The sequence below is a fragment of the Colobus angolensis genome, unplaced genomic scaffold, assembly GCF_000951035.1.
Source record: "Colobus angolensis palliatus isolate OR3802 unplaced genomic scaffold, Cang.pa_1.0 Scaffold498, whole genome shotgun sequence".
In the NCBI taxonomy this organism is placed as follows: domain Eukaryota; kingdom Metazoa; phylum Chordata; class Mammalia; order Primates; family Cercopithecidae; genus Colobus; species Colobus angolensis.
The window spans coordinates 529,884-546,931 of record NW_012118465.1 but is presented as its reverse complement, the minus strand read 5'-3'; the positions used below and the strand labels follow the sequence as shown (position 1 = coordinate 546,931).

The 17,048-nt window shown below is 52.7% G+C and overlaps 1 protein-coding gene across 2 annotated transcripts in view; it reads right to left on the bottom strand.

The window, feature by feature from the left end:
• The window catches only part of PSD4 (pleckstrin and Sec7 domain containing 4), a 45,876-nt gene that overhangs the window by 15,394 nt on the left and 13,434 nt on the right, over positions 1-17,048 (bottom strand). The window contains exons 2-5 of one of the 2 annotated variants that reach the window (XM_011959485.1): positions 4,037-5,080; positions 2,393-2,509; positions 2,026-2,101; positions 1,212-1,587 (exon numbers count right to left, since the gene is read on the bottom strand). In XM_011959485.1, coding sequence (XP_011814875.1) covers positions 1,212-1,587; positions 2,026-2,101; positions 2,393-2,509; positions 4,037-4,969 — 1,502 coding nt within the window. In that variant the 5' untranslated portion in view covers positions 4,970-5,080. Of the gene's footprint in view, positions 1-1,211; positions 1,804-2,025; positions 2,102-2,392; positions 2,510-4,036; positions 5,081-17,048 lie in introns of those variants that run through there. The other variant, XM_011959486.1, reaches the window with a different exon arrangement.

Here is a 17,048-nt window from a genome sequence, read left to right as displayed (position 1 = left end):
ACCCCAGCTGCTGCCATTACTAGAGCTCACCTAGCTTCCTGTTCTCAGCCCATCCTTTCAGCTTTCTTGGCTCCAGATCTAGGAGTGGAGGCTACAGCCAGAGTTGGGAGGTGAGGAAGGGACAAGGAGGTATAGGAGGACCGCAGGACAGGTGAGGGAGACAATCCCACGTGCCTTGCATTGGAGAAAACAACGCTGGGGTCCTCACAGGGACGCACCTGCCGCCTGAGGTGAGATAAACTCGGAACATGGCTGTGCTTTACCTGAGAAAGCGCAGGGCCCCAGACCTGGAGACCTTGCATGACTACCTTCCTCTTGGGGTTCTCCTGGTCCCAGGCCAGGCTAAGTCAGTCTGGCTGCGACTCTGTCTCTTCCCTGAGGCACTGGGTCCAGCTCCTCCAGGCCCCACCATTCAAGGCCCTGAGCTCAGGGAGGCACCCTTGCAACAACTAACCTGCATGGACTGCACCGTTATGTCCATGACATGAACCACTGCTGGCTCCTGCTAGTGCCATTAATATGACTCACATTCAGCCAATTAGAGAACAAAACCCCTTTTTCAGTGTAGAGAGCCCAGGGGTTGACAGTCTTGAGGCAGCATTCTGGGACAAGTACGCATCTAGGATGGTTTCCCAGTTGGCCTATTCCTACCTCTGGTCACAGTTCTGGGGTTACACAATCCTATGTTGGGCCCCAGGATCCATTCCCTTGGTCCCCATCAAACCTCCACTTGATGAGATCTGAGCCAGTGCCCCAGGCCTAGGTTCTTTGGTGAATGCCTCCCAGATACTTCCTCAAATTCAAAGCTGTCCATAATCCCCACATCACAAGCTCTGACCTTGTACTTCCCTGGCCTGCCAGCATGACTCCCATTTTTCTGGGCAGGCACACGCCCTTGCTCAGGTTCCCTGGACACTTCCGCCCCTTCCTCCTCTCCTAGTCTCCAACTGTGGATGCTTCTTTGAAAGCCCTGCCCCAGCACACTCAGATCTCACCTCCACATGTACAACTATCTGCTGTTTTGTTTCTGATGCTTCTGAACCTTATGGTCTTTCTCAAAACTCTTTCCTGGTGCCCACTCATATAATCCTTGCTTAACAAATATGAGTAGGCTTAATTCCAATGTGCATTTCTCACGCTCCATCCAGACTAGGATATTCTTAAACGTATCCATCATTAAGAGCATGACAGCCAATTAGTCTGAGACTTACTGTTCTGCCGAAGTCCGGTGAATGTCAGGCTGGGTGTCTCCAGTTTCTGCAGGCCTGGCTATTCCTTCACTCTTTACGTCCTCGCCTGGGTTTGGGGCCTCCCCTGCCTCCTCTTTCTTCAAGGACCTTGGCTCTTCCCCATCCGTCTCCAAGAGTGAAGAATGTGAAGCGCCTAGTGTCCACTTGGGCAAAATGCCTGAGCTGTGGTGCTGAAGCTGCGGGCTGCCCTCCTGGGACGATGCAGGGCTGGGCCTGGGACCAGGGCCTCTGCTCTCAGATTCTGGGCTGCTAGGCTCTGGAGAAGAAGCTGGGCTCCTCCAGGGGCTGGAGGCCAAGGTGGGACCAGATTCCTGGAGGTGCCCAGCCTCCGTCTCACCTGAGGAAGAATGTGAAGTGAGGCGGGCACAGGGCAGGAGGCAGGAGAACAGCCTGGGCACCACCTCCAGAGGCTCCCTCCCTGGGGCTCCTCCCCTGGAGCCTGGCAGCATGCCCTGTCCCTCCCTCAGGCAGTGACCTCTCCCACTTGCAGAGGCAGCAGACAGCGGGCTCCCAGGACTCCAGCCTCCAGGCAACTAAGGGCTCAGGACCTTTGCTAAACCACTAAGACCCAGAGGTAAGAAATGCTGGGCCTTCTGTACATTTCCTTCATTTACTTTCTAAAGAGGCAGGATTTAACCCCAAGTCTGTCTGGCTTAAACACAATACAATGGGACCCATTAATGGCAACCATGGATCCAAGAATGATCTTTGTTCCCACTCCAAATTCCAAAGACTTCCAGGACCCAATTTCCCAAACCCCCTTATTAGGGCTCACCTCTGTCCTGGGAGTTAAGAGTCACCTGGGGCCAAAAAGGACCTCCTCCCTGCCAGCCCTCAGGGCTGGGAGAGGCCTGTTGAGAGAGGCAAAGGCATTCCCATGAGCCCTGGAGGCACAGAGAGGTGGATGGGGGAGAGGCCAGGCAGGGAAATGATGGGGAAAGGAGGGGTTGGGAAGGATGCCATGAGTAGGCAGAAGCCCCACCGTAATCCTCCCACCCAGGCTGGAGCCTCAGTTCAGAAAGTCCTGGATGTGAGAAGCTCCACATGCTAGGATTGTCGGTGCTAGGCCCTGGAACTGAATGGGCTCATATTCCTCCTCCAAAGATGGAGAAAGTAAGGCCCAGAAAAGGGAAGTGACTTGCCCAAGATTGCACAGGATGTGCAGCAGGGACAAAATCAGATCCAATACATCCTGATTCCCAGTTGAATGCTTCGTCCACACACGGTGCTGCAGATGGAGCAGGACCAAGCCTATCTCCCTGAGAAGTCTAGAGAGAAACAGAGGAGAGAAGGAGAGAAGAGGTGACTAGAGGAAAATTGCTCCCAGGGCCTTCCTCAAATCCCATGAGGCCTCCCTTCACAGTCTGCCCAGATGGCCTTGCCTCAGGTGGTGCCAGCCCAAGGAGGTGCTGTGTTTTAGGGAGGGTGATAGCCCCAGGCACTGGGCTGGGTGGGCTCTCCCTTCACAGACAGAAGCCAATCTCCAACTTATAGCGCTCCCAGGCTTCCCTCTGAGAAGTTAGTGCTCGGAGCAAGAAAGTCCATGGCAGGCGCAGTGGCTCATGACTGTAATCCCAGCACTCTGGGAGGCCCAGGCCGGTGGATCACCTGAGGTCAGGAGTTCGAGACCAGCCTGGTCAACATGGTGAAACCCTATCTCTACTAAAAATACAAAAATTAGCTGAGTGTGGTGGCACACACCTGTAATCCTAGCTACTTGGGAGCCTGAGGCAGGAGAATCGCTTGAACCTGGGAGGTGGAGGGTCAGCCGAGATGGCACTATTGCACTCCAGCCTGAGCAACATAGCAAGACTCCGTCTCAAAAAAAAAAGAAAAAAGAAAGTCCTGAGAAAATGGACCTCCACAGGCACAGCCCTAACTGCCACTGCCCTACACTGAGGGCCTTGGCCCATGTGGAGGGGACTCCCATCAGTACCTAGGAGGTCCTCTGATCTTAGGGCTACAGTGACAGAGTTGCCCTGGCTAATAGAGTTGCTCTGGGTAATAGAGTTGCCCTGGCTAATAGAGTTGCTCTGGGTAATAGAGTTGCCTTGGCTAATAGAGTTGCTCTGGGTAGTAGCTCTTCATTGTTCTCAGGGAATTGAGAGATTAGAAAATTACAGCCACACTCTACTATATTGAGTCTCCTTATCTCTTAAAGAGAGGCTTCCCTGGGAAAACTGTGCTCCCTATTGTCTCACAGAGCATGTCCCCATCCTTAGTTGATATTAAGAATCTCTGCCATTGTCATATGGGCCTGATCTATTGACACTGGACGTGGGAAGAATGACAGATGGTGAGCTTAAAGTAACAACATGCTGAAATCTGTCAAGAAGAGAGAGGACAGGACTTTTGAAATAGGCATCTCTCTGCTAGGGGCAGAGGTCACCCTTGCAGGCTGAGCACTGCCCTGCTAACAGTTGGGAATGTCTTGGAGGTGGGAGGGGAAGAATCAGAATGGCCTGGAACATGCTGCAATTGGAGGACATGTTTGTTCTCCAAACGTATCTAAGCATAGCCTCTTGGAGCTGGTGAGATAGAGACATTTGTGGACTTAATTATCAGCTGACATCAGCTGACATCATGGCATTGATAAAATGTCCTATCATTCTGACGAAAACACTGGTCCTGATTTTCTGCTCTATTACCCTGCTATATACTGATGCAGGTTATCCCAAAATCTCTTCACATCAGAAAAGAAGGTCCTGGGCCTGGTGACCCCCGAGGAAGACCCTCCCTTCTGTGTTCCCAGCACAGCCCCGGTTGGTTCCCAAGACTGGGCTTACCTCACTCTCCCCCTGACCAGGAGGTGCTGCAGGAACCCCCTCAGTGGCAGCCACTGAGGCCCAGCAGATGGAGTGTGGTTTATAGACGGGCACAGGGAATGGAGGGGTACGATGCCCACTGGTAGCAGCACTGTCCCCCAAATCCGGCTCACTTTCCAGTTCCCACAGCACCGTCCCTTCTGGGAGGTGAGTCTCCAGAGTTGCTGGGCTCTCAGGTCCAGTTCTCACACTTGCATGGGAGTCTGAAGCCCCCCAGGAAAAGCGCTCTCCAGAAGCACTGTTCTCTGAGAAAGGACTCCCCAGGAAGAGGGGGTTGCTGAAGAACATGCTATCCTCCTCAGCTACCCACTGTGGGGAAGAGTCTGGGGTTCCCTCTCTCAGACATGCCTGGCCCTCCCCCTCAGGCTCGCTGCTGTCTTCCCCTGAGTCTTCATCTTCAGGTGGGCTGGAGTGCAGGCCTGTGACTCCAGGGAGGTCCACAGGGGGCGTGGGGAGACAGCATTTCAGCCCAGCCTTGAGCCCTTCTGTCTTCTCCAGCTCCTCCTCCAGGTCTAGGACACACATCTGGGCCTGCAGGATGCCTGCCCAGAACACTACCTGCGTGGACGTGCTCCGATTCTGCTGTGGGCTCCCCAGTAGATGGCTGTTCACAGGTGACCCTGGTGATGCTGTGCTCTGCCTGTGCTCCCCCTGGGCAGAGCAGCTCCCCAGGTGTGTGAGCTCCACACCAGAGCCCCAGGGAGGAGCATCTTGTCTGGTAGATTCAGGAGGGTCAGTGGCCCAGGTTTGCTCCTCGCAAGGCTCCGGTAGATCCTCATGGGTGCACGTTTCCCTTGGGCACTCTCCTGGGTGGGGCTCCAGGCTGTCTCCCAAGTACGGATTGAGAATTTCCATGGGCTGGGGTTGACCAGAGAGTCTGTGGTCACCCATCATCCATAGAGCAAAAGCTGTGCAGGAGTCCCCCGGAGTATCTGCTTTCACAGTCTCACTGTGTGGACTAGGGGGAGCACTGACCGCCGGGGCAACTGGGAATCCATATCTACCCTGGAAATGCCCAAAGCAAGTGCAGGTTAGGGAAGGGCTGTCAGCCTTTGGAGGCACATATGTAGTGTGTTAGATATGTTTGGAGTGTCTTTCCCATCTAAGCCCTCTGCTAAGGGACAGTGCCCACCACAGCCCTGCTGGGAGGAAGGAGTGTACCACATATTCTATCTGACCCCACAGTCTCTAAACTTGCACCAGGGCAGCACCTGCCCCAAAGACACCCATCTGTTGGCTGAAGGTAGCCCATGTGGCTTAGCTGAAAAGAACAAACTGGCCAAATCAGATCCTTCTCTTGGGCATTTGGATTGGAGAGCGTGGAGACCGAGGTGGTTGGCAGCAGGAACAGAAGGTGGAAATGCTTTTAGGTATCAAGGAAGCAGCCACATGCTTTGGTCTACATTCTGTTTACAGAATGTAAACCAAAGCAGTAAACCAAAGCATGTGGGAGCCAAACAGACACAGACTGTAGGTAGAGAATGCAGCCGACTCACGGAAGAAGCAGGGACCCACAAAAGGAAGGCCACAGCCTGCCTTACTTCCACTTTCCAAGGCTCCTATCCTTGGGGCCTACCCTGTTCACGAGGCTGGTTCACAGGCTGCTTCTTGGTCCTTGTAAGCTATTGACAGCTTGGAATTTGGCCCAGGTGGATGCAGCAAGGGGCTCTCTGCTCAACTCAGTCCAAGCCCTCATGAAGGGAGGATGCTTCGGTCCTGCTGCCCACCACTCAGCAGACTACCTGCTGCGTGGAGAGCAGATCCCTGCCTTCTAGGGAAGAAGAGGCTGGGATGTGGCGGCCATGTCAGTCTGGAGTTGCCTCACATCTGCCCAGAGCTGCTGTCTGCACGGGCTGCACTAACTCTCTGGGTGGGCCCTTATCAGATGAGCCCAGGAACCTCAGAGTGTGTTTTCTAGAAACATGCATTGCATCTCCATTCCCTGCATGCAGTCCACCACTTACATGGCTCTCAGAGCAACCCTGCTTCCTCAGAATAGCTGGCTTGTTTTGATCCAAAGCACACTGTCAGCTTGTAACTTGTTTGTCTCGTCGTGCTGGCTCTCCACAAAGTGGAAGTGCAGGGTCAAGTACACAGGTCCTTATGGCATGTCGTAAGAACCCTGGCTCAGCTGTCTTTTTTTTTTTTTGAGACAGCGTCTCGCTCTGTCACCCAGGCTGGAGTATAGCAGCATGATCTCGGCTCACTGCAACCTCTGCCTCCTGGGTTCAAGCGATTCTCCTGCCTCAGCCTCCCGTGTAGCTAGAATTACAGGCATCCACCACCATGCCCTGCCCATTTTTTTTTTTTTGTATTTCTAGTAGAGATGGGGTTTCACCATGTTAGCCAGGCTGGTCTCGAACTCCTGACCTCAAGTGATCTGCCCACCTTGGCCTCCCAAAGTGGTAGGATTACAAGTGTAAGCCACTGCACCCAGCAGCTGTCTTTTCTTATTTTCCCTTTGCCTCACTTTCTTCACTCACAGATTTCTGTCTTGAAGCCTTGTGTGTGTGCTTTGTGAGCTGTATTGGAATATTTTGGGGAACAAGACTATTAACAAACACATGCACGCTCCCAATTTAGAACCATGTGTGACTTCCAGATCCCCAAGAACAACAGCCCGTTCCGCATACAGTTAACCAAGCCTGTTCCCACCTACCACTCCCCCAGCCTCGCACCTGAAAGATGAGCAGTCCCCTGCATGTTCCTGTTTAACAGATGAGGAAGCCTTAGCCTGAGTCTGGCTTAATGACCCACAGCTGGTGACAGAGGCCGGACTCTGACTCCAGATCACCCACCTTCCGGTCTGCAGCTCTCTTTGCCCTGTCCCTGCTCCAGTATGAACAGAGTGAACCCAGGTGTCCTCGTCCAGGGCTCCAGACCTCACACCGAGGTCCTGCCACAGGCAGGCTGTAGGACAGGAGCTTGACTGGCATGCAGGGCCCCAACCAGTACACATAACAAACCGCTGGGGGTCGGCTCCTCCCTGCCCAGCACTAGAGAACACGAGCTGAATCAATAGCCACATGGACCGCAGCTCAAACCCTCGTCCTGCCAGCTACAGTTGAGTGGATGAGCCTGGAAAGTTCCTTAGCATCTGGGAGGCCCACGGCAGAGGGGAGCTAGGGTTAATGGAGGTGATTCGCCTGGCCTTCAGCCCAGGCTTGGCCCACCGTTAGACACTCAGTAAGTGGTAACCCTCAGCGCTCTCTCACAAGGTCAGGGAGTCCAGCTGTTATTCAAGGTCACCTAGAAAACATCGCTTTGCCCCATGCCTTCTTTCTGGAGGGCACCTGAGAGAAGGAAGGAGGACCAGGATGCATTTCAGTGTCTTATTCACCTTGAAAGTATCCTTTTTCTTATAGTGTCTCCAAAAGGAATCTCTTTCTGGGTTTTTACCCCTCCCTCTGACCCAACCCCTGCATTCCTGTTTTAGAATAACAAGAATCTAGACTTGCTGGATGTTGGCCTCAGGATTCTGATGTTTCAGCCCACCCGGAATGGCCCCTGACCAGCCTTCAGGGCCCTTCCACCCCTAGTTATGGCAGCCTCCCCAACAGGCTGACTTCTCCAGAGGAGGGGCCCTTTCTTATGTTTAATCTTGTACATGATGCTCTGAATCAAATGGACTGGATTTGACCTTGTCAGAGGTGTTTGAACCAGAGCGGCTCTATCTTGAATAGGGGCTTGGTAAAATAAGGCTGAGACCTACTGGGCTGCATTCCCAGTAGGCTAGGCATGCTAAGTCACAGGATGAGATAAGAGGTGGGCTCAAGATACGGGTATCCTTAATTCAGCAGCCCAAGCTCCTGCTCTGCCTATGGAGTAACCATTCTTTTATTCCTTTACTTTCCTAATAAACTTGCCCTCATTTTATGGATTCACCTTGAATTCTTTCTTGCACAAGATCCAAGAACCCTCTCTTGGGGTCTGGATTGGGACCCCTTTCCACTAACAGTCTTGCCTTTCATTCTCCTATGGATCCAGCCTTCATTCTAGGTTCTGCCTCTCCACCTCACATCACCACCTCCAGGTAACAGGCAGAGGATTTGTATGGTTTACTCCTTAAGTCTATACCACTATCTGTTCCCCATGCAGCTGCCCTTGTCCACCCTCAGTGCTCTCTGGGCAAGAGGCCTGAGACAGTTCTATTTCCAAGGCAGAAGGGACAAGGAACCTCCGGATCTATTGTCTGTACTAGAGAAAACACCCTGGACCCCAAATCTCCCTCCCCAGGCCTGCCTGGTGGAGAGCAACCGAGTGTGAGCATGGAGGTGACTCACCCCACCACATCCCACTGCAGCCTCCTCAAGAAACCAGCCCATCGGGTATAAGAAATGACTAGGAAGACATGTCGATTTAGAGATAGAGGGAAAAGCTGGGGAAAAGCACCTGGTTTACAGGTACCAGAACATGGGACATCCCTAGCTCTACCCAACTGCCTCCCTTCCCATACCCTAAAACCAGCCTCCAGGTCTCTGCAAAGGCCTGGTCTTTGGGCCCAAATAGCTCTCCTGCCATGCACCACCCCTTATCCCTTCTCCTGTTCTCATTTACCCAACTCCACACATTGTACCTGAATGAGCGCCAGCCTTATGGCCCTGTGGGCATCAGAGCATTTTGCTCAGATAACACCAACTCACCTTCTCTCACCATTAGTCAACTCACTTGGCAAGAAACGTTCCCATGCCAATATGGGAATGGGAGTGGGAGTGCGGGACTGGGCCTGCTGGAAAGGGCATCCTGAATTTTTCATAAGATGAAAAATTGTCTCTCTTTGCACATATGCACTTGCAAATAGATATATATGTGTACATAAAGCGGCCCTCTGGGTACACGTTAATGCTGATGCTAGATATAAATGAGGATTGGACTTGCCTTCCCAGAAAAAACCCAGTGTTCCTTGCTGGGTTTTTTCAAAGGAAAACAATAAATACCAGAGGCTGCAGCGGCTTTCTGAGCAAAGAGAAGAGAGCAGATCTCTGGGACCTGCAGCACCTGAGGAGCCTGGGAGGGGTGGGAGGTGAGGAACTGGTCAGTGGAGGGGAGCCCAAGGCAATGGAGACAAGAAGGGTGGAGACAGATCAGGTATTCGACGGGGACAAGGCATGTAGTTTGACTGGCTATGGCTTTTTTCTTTTTTAGACGGTATCTTGCTCTGTCACCCAGGCTAGAGTGCAGTGGCATGATCTTGGCTCACTGCAACCTCTGACTCCTGGGTTCAAGCAATTCTCCTGTCTCAGCCTCCCAAGTAGCTGGGACTACAGGCACCTGCCAACATGACTGGCTATTGCTTTTTTCTTTTCTAGACGGTATCTTGCTCTGTCATCCAGGCTAGAGTGCAGTGGCATGATCTTGGCTCACTGCAACCTCTGACTCCTGGGTTCAAGCAATTCTCCTGTCTCAGCCTCCCAAGTAGCTGGGACTACAGGCACCTGCCAACATGACTGGCTATTGCTTTTTTCTTTTCTAGACGGTATCTTGCTCTGTCATCCAGGCTAGAGTGCAGTGGCATGATCTTGGCTCACTGCAACCTCTGACTCCTGGGTTCAAGCAATTCTCCTGTCTCAGCCTCCCAAGTAGCTGGGACTACAGGCACCTGCCAACATGCCTGGCTAAGTTTTGTATTTTTAGTAGAGATTGGGTTTCACCATATTGACCAGGCTGGTCTCAAACTCCTGACCTCAGGTGATCCACCTGAGGTCACCTGCCTTGGCTTCCCAAAGTGCTGGAATTACAGGCGTGAGCCATAGCACCTGGCCGGCTATGACTTTTTAAACCAATTAAAACCAATGTGACTACACTCCACCCCTCACTTTTACTTTCTGAGCGTTTATCCCGGTGTGTAGTTCCCAGTGTGTTTACCCGCATGGTTCTAGTTTGCCTAGAAGGTAAGCGCCAAGACGGCAGGTTCTTTGTGTTTCCTGTTCACCACTGTGTCTCAGTACAAAAATGTCGAATGGCTTAGTCACTTTATGTGACCGATTTTTTAAACCACTCCCACCCACAAAGCTCTGGGGGCATACTTTAGTTCAACTGGATTTGAAATTTAAAGATCAGCATTGACTTGAGAGGTTTAGTTCAAGTAGATTAGAAACTTAAAGGTTAGCGTTGACGTGAGACGTTCAGGCCCGCCTGTGACTTGAGCTGGGGCATGAACCCAGGTTACAGCTCTCTTAAGCATCACTCTCTCCTCCTGCCCTCTGATCAATTCTCTTGGACATTCCTGAATTCACTAGAGTCAGTCAAACTCCTGTGCAGCACCTCCTTGGCTGAAAGTCGGCGCTGTAGAACATTTGTGAAAATAAGAGAGAGGTTGGCTAGATGAATGGACAGACAAACGGAGAGACACACTGATGGGATGGATCCTCAGAACTCTCCCTCCACAACAACCAGGCCAGAGGACTGGCAAGACCGAGGCTTGGAGAAGAGAATTAGCATCATTATAACATGAAGACTTCCTCGTGGGGGCCAGTCTGCCCATGACCAATCACCTCTTCCTCCTCTCTCCAGAAAGCCCAGTGCTCCAAGGGCAGCGGTCCCCAAGTGGTAGATCCCTACCAGGTCAGCAGCCAAAATGTCCTATGGGTCTTGGCTCCCAGGCAGCAGCCGTAACAGAAAGGAGGACCCATTCAATCGTCTCGTTTGTGCTCTCCACTTGTAGAGGGGGCACTGCGCAACTGTGTGTTTAAAAGATGTCTTACTTTTTTTTTTTTTTTCAATTGCTCTTGCCTGAATGGAAAGGTAGGATGACCTAAAAGGTGAAGTCACTTCCTAAGGCCATAAAGGCAGTCCTACTGGTCACCCAGGTGAGGGTGGTCTGACCTCAGAAGGGTGGAGGATGGAACTAGCCTTTGATCCCCGAGGCAGAATGGCACCCCCTAGGCAGAGGCAGGCCAGGAACCAGGCAGCAGAGCCCAGGTCTTATGCATCTAAAATTTTCTTGGTTTACTTGTGTTTTTCCACCCCTGGTGTTTAGTAAAATCTCCTTTAAAATCTCCTGTCTATTATCCCAACCAGAACGAAAGCAGGAGGAAAGGAATCCGCAGCAAAAGAATTGCCATCTGCCCCACCAGTTGAGTTTTGTTACCTCTACATTAAAGTGGTCCTTCATCTTTTCTGAGCACTGAGGTGGCTCTGAAAGTTTAAGGAGGGTTCAGAGAGGAGGGAGCAGGGAGGGAGCCCAGGTGGGAAAGAGAGAGCATAGCTCCACTCTGCTGCCCACTAGCCACTCTTCTTGAACACAGCTGACTGTATTTCAGGGAAGCTTCACCACGGTGGGGAGGGGGTGCATGTTTTTCATGGAGAATACTGCAGGGGCTAAGCCTTATGTCCCTCTTGTGGGAGTTGAAGGACACAGAAAGTGGTGGCTGAGGGACTAGAAGACAGAGTCCCTCCCACCTGCCCCACCCCCTGGCTTCAAGGCAATTTCTTTTTTGACCCTAGGGGGCAGGAAGGAACCCAGCTGACACCTGGCACCCAGGTTGTGCTTTCTAACAGTGAGTTTGTTTTTCACCCTCAGCCTGGCATTGTAGCCTTGCAGTTGCACCCTCTGAACCATTGTACCTCAGTGCTCTGGCTGAAGAACCGGGAGATCGGGCACAGAGGCTGGGGTATGAGCCTGCCCTGAGTAGGAAGGTGATGGCCTTGAGTGCGCAGCACTGACCACCCTCCTTTGCCCATTTCAGGGTCATAGTGAAGAATGCAGAGCAGAATCCCATCCTAACTCTACAGCTGACAAGCCATGTGACTCTGGGTGAAAAACTCCACCTGGTTCCTTATCTGTAAAATAAGGAACTAAGACCCAGTAAAGCTATACTTCACAGGTTTGTTGTAAAGTTGGAATGGGTCTGAGTGCTGGGCCTGGCCTTTAGTGGGTGCTCAGGAAATACCGTGTCCTGCTCAGTTTAACTTTGTTGTTTTGCTGTCCATTTAGAGAAGCCAAAATTAACAAAAACAAATAGCCCTCCTGGTCAGGCTCAGCTCTCAGCCTCCTCAAGGAGTCAGCCCTGAGCCTTCATCCAGAGGGTGCCTGTCTCTGTTTCCCTTTTTGAGCTTCCAGACTCAGCAAGCAAACGTTCCCTCCTTTTACCCTGGAAATGGGAAATGTTTTCCCTCCTATGGAAAAAGTATGAAGGCTTCTGGCCAGTCCAAGGACTTAGGAGGTGACCTGTCCTGTCCCTCTGCAGCCCAGGCAGCTGCTGAATTACAGATGTTGCTGCAGGCAGGAACCATGAATGGAGCTCCCTGGCCTGGAGCTGCAGGACAGAGGCCTCTGTCTGAACCTGGGACCTGAAGCACTGTGAGAGAAATGACTCGAGAAGGCCCCACATCCTGCCCACACAGAAAGAGCTATCATGCAAATTTGCACACACACACACACACACATACACACACACAGAGAGAGAGAGAGAGAGAGAGAGAGAGAGAGAACCAGTGCTACTGAAGGCCTGTGGCGAGGCCAGCTGAGGCTCAGGAAGGGAGCAGAGGATGGCAGTCTGAGGTAGGCAGAGAGGATCCAAGGGAGAGATCATGGGGGTAGGGGTAAAGTGCCAAAGGGGACCCAGGACAGCTGCTGCCTGGGGAGGACAAAGACCCCTAGGGGGCTGGGGCCAGGCTGGGCCTCTCCTCCCTGGGTCCTCTCACCCCACATCCCTCACCCCTTCTGTGGGTCTCCCCAACAAAGAGCTCAGCAGCCCGGGTTCCAATCCCCATGCTAGGCGGTTCCTTGTCTATAGGAGGAGGGGCCATGTGATGCTCTAGAGTCCTAGGAAGCTGGGAGACAGGCCTGCTTGGGGCCCACTTTTTAAAGCTGGGCCAAGGTCCGATGCGGAGGAGTATTTATCATCAGCTGATGACAGGCCACCCTTCCCTGCATTCTAGCAGAGGAGTGACTTCAACTGTGGGATTTTAGGCCCTGGAATAAGGGGGGAATGGTGGTGTCAGGGGACTTTCCTTCCATGCAACTCCCTTTACTGTGACAATAACGATTACAGTGGGCCTTAGAGTGTCCCACACAGGTGCACTTTGAGAGTTCAGTGGTTCCTATTGCCCATCAGGACAACAGGCCTAAGCCAGAGCTAAACCAGCAAGGAGGGTCCCCTTACCTCTCCTCAAGCTTCTCCAGGATGGTCCTGGAAGGCAAGATGAAGCTGGGAGTCCCCTCATGGCCAAGCTGACTCTGAGCTCCTACAGCAACCACACCCAGAGCTGCCCCCACCCCAAACTCAGGCCTTCCAGACTCCCTCCTTCCGGAGTCTAGGGTCGAGGATCACTTGGGGCCTTTGGCCACAAAAGCCCCCACTGGGTACTCAGCCAGAGCAGTCACTGGGTACCCAGTGACACTCACAAGAGATTTAGCAAGGAACTTCCTTCACCCTTCACTATTGCAGACCTTCAGGGGCTCTGCTGGGAGCTAGGGAAGGGAAACAACAGGGGTCAGTGGGGCCAGGGCAGGGAATGGGAGAAGGGTCAGATGAGGAGGGGTAGGCTGAGGGAGGAGGGGGATGAGACAGAGAGCAGGAAGGGGGGAAGAAGGGGCCTAGCCTAGCCCGGGCTCGTGGCAGGTACACACGGCACTGCCAGAGCCCTTGCCTCTCGCCTGCCCATCTGCCCCAGCCCCTGCCACAAAGACCCACATATGACTCTCCATATTCCCTGCTCCCGCAGGTTCCTCCAGCCCCACCCTAGGCAGACCCACTTAACTCACCTCCAAAGGACCCAAGAAGGGATGGCTTGGCCTGGGGTCCCCAAGAGCACTTCCTGGCTGCACAGTCGGCTTGCCCAGTGAATGTGGCTGTGACGGCTGGAGCTTCCGACTTCCGCTCCTCCTCACCACAACACACACCCCTCCTGCTCCCTGCCGCCTCCCCAGGGTTCCCTAGCTGCTCAACACCTCACACTTCCTGCCCACAAGACAAGAGTCTCTCCTCCTAGGCCCAGCGCCTCCAAATCCCTTCCCCATGCCTCTGCTCCTTGGAGGCCCCCACCCTGCACACCAACCTAGAAAGAACCTGCCATGATGGAACTGTCCTCTCCCTGCCATGCAGGGGCCTGGGATTGAAGGGGGAAGGGGCCGCCGAGGCCTGGTTGGTAAGCAGGCCCCACCTCCTTCCTCCCTGCAGTTCCGCCCCAGGTTCTCAGTCTTGCCCTGGCTCTCAGTCCCCTGCAGGGCACCCAGTGAGAGACCTGAGGGCCCTAAGTCAGGCAATTTCTGGTTTTTAACAAACGCCATTTCAGTTTTTGTTTCATGTCACTGGTACTAACACAAGTGATACAGTTGCCTTTTAGTTACAAAGTGTCTCCCAATAGCACCTCAACCCCTCCTCACACCTACTTTATGAAGCATTAAGAAACCCATCATACAGATCTGAATCTGGAGGCAAGCTCAGAGACGCTAAGCCACTGCCCAGGGTTGCACAGTTGGAAAATCACAAAGCTGGGGTTAGAATACAGAGCCTCTGACTATATGAACCAATGGACCTCCATTCCCCACGGCTGAATTCTCAAAACATGTCCTCGAGACACAGGCCGCAGTGTCCACGAGTGTGAGTGAGGCTGGTGGGGAGCGCACTCAACATGCCATTCTCCTCCCTCCACCCAATCTACTTCCTCAGCATCAGTGACCATCAACTTCTCTGCTGAGGCTCCACCACTCCCACCCTCCCTGAACTCTCGTTTTCATGATTCCAGCTGACCAGGAGACTCCCTCACTTGTGCACTCACATGCACACCCCACCCAGAGTTGAGAGGGTCGGGCTGTAGCTAACCCACAGTCTCACCCCTCCCCACAGGGTGCAGAGTCCACAGGAACATACCAACATGGAGCCCGTGCACCCTGCTTCTCCACCACACTCTGGGTGCCCCAGATCCTGAGATTTCTCCACTTCTGGGGCCCAAATGGCCTCCTCCCCATGTGGGCACACTGCACTGCCCGAGATTGGGTGGAGCGCTGGCAAGAGTCCTGATAGCAGAGACGGGAGCAGGTGGAGAGACCTTGAACCTGTGGGCAGATCACCCACCCACACGCATGTATGATACAGAGCAGGGTGAGGAAGAGAAACAGAGGTGGAGCTGTGACATGGGCCAAAGGCTGGGGTGGGCTGTGCTGTGGCAGCAACACTTAGAGGTGACTGAGAATCCTCCCTCCAACCTGGAGCTCCAGGCCATGATGAAGGTGGGAGGTTGGAGAATTAGGTAGGAGAATATACACTATTTTTTTTTTTTTGAAACAGAGTTTTGCTCTTGTTGTTGCCCAGGCTGGAGTGCAATGATGCCATCTCAGCTCACGACAACCTCCGCCTCCCAGGTTCAAGTGATTCTCCTGCCTCAGCCTCCCGAGTATCTGGGATTACAGGCATGTGCCACCACGCCCAGCTAATTTTGTATTTTTAGTAGAGACAGGGTTTCTCCATGTTGGCCAGGCTGGTCTCCAACTCCCGACCTCAGGTGATCCACCTGCCTCGGCCTCCTATAGTGCTAGATTCCAGGTATGAGCCACTGCACCCGGCAGGATACATTTTATATGACAGTTTGTGAGCTTTAGTCTTAACTTTCATGTATTCGGACATATCAGATGCGGTCCTCCATTCTCCACTTCCTGCGGCTGGCAAATGTTAGGGGCACACTTATCTCACCAGCACCTCAAACTCCATGTTTATAAGGCAAACCTGGTTCCTTCTCTTCTCCAAGCTGTTCTTCCTCATATATTTCAGCTTTTACAACTCTGTGTCCATCAAGCTGGGTAAGTCAGAAACCTGAAGTCACCAAGACCTAAATGCAAACCCTCCACTCCAGCCCCCAGCCTCTAGGGGTGCCTCCAGAACATGGCCATGGCTCAAAGCCAGCACCTGCTCCGTGTAGGCTCTATGCTACAAGCCGCTGACCCATCAGGAATAAAACACATGACCCCTGTGGAAGCTGAGACAAGTCCATCTTGAAAGCTAACCTGCCACATTGACTTAACTGAGTGACCCCAGTTCCAAGGCAGGGCCTCTATGATTTCCAGTTTATCTATTGTTCCCTGTGTAAGAGTAAGTACTTACTGTAAGTCCATAAGTGCTACCTGTAGGTCAAACAACCTTGATGATATTACACTTCAATTGTCTTACAAATCCCATCTGAACCACCCCTACCCTACGGTATATGAGCCCTGGGTCTGGGTGCTAATGCGGGGATCCATCATCTCCTCTCATCGCCGCCTGAGACACCTACATGGCTTCTGTCGGAAAGTCCCCTAGCTTTCTCAGCCTCTTTCTTCAACTTCTCAGCTTCCTCAGACTTTGGGGTAGGTTTGCTTAGGCCTGTCTACTGTAGAACAACTCCTGTTCTTAGGGAGCTTCCAGTCTACTGACAGAGAAAGAAAATAAACAATCGGACTCATGAATCAAACTTTGTCATAAATTGTGAGGAATGCCTGGGAAGAAGCAGAGAGAAATAAGAGAGCAGCGAGGGTGAGCGCACTGCCATGGGAATTCGGGAAGGCCTCTGAGGCTGCACCATGTCCTGGAGAGTCCAGCATGGAAGGGTATTTTCGGCTTCTAATTCCTTCCCTGAGGTGGGAAAGGTCTCCACATTTCCAGGGAATAGAAAGCAAGGCAGTGTGGTGCAGCGCAGTCCCAGGGGCCCATGAGGGGCAGGGCCAGATCCTACAGGGCCAGTGGCAAGACAGGGTGCACTTTTTTTTTTTGAGACAGTCTCACTCTGTCACCCAGGCTGGAGTGCAGTGGAATGATCTCAGCTCACTGCAACCTCTGCCTCCCGGATTTAAGCAATTCTCTTGCCTCTGCCTCACAAGGAGCTAGGATTAGAGGCATCTGCCACCATATCTGGCTAATTTTTGTATTTTTAGTAGAGACAGGGTTTCATCATGTAGGCCAGGTTGGTCTCAAACTCCTGACCTCAAGTGATCCACCCGCTCAGCCTCCCAAAGTGCTGGAATTACAAGCATGAGCCACCATGTCCGGCCCAGGGT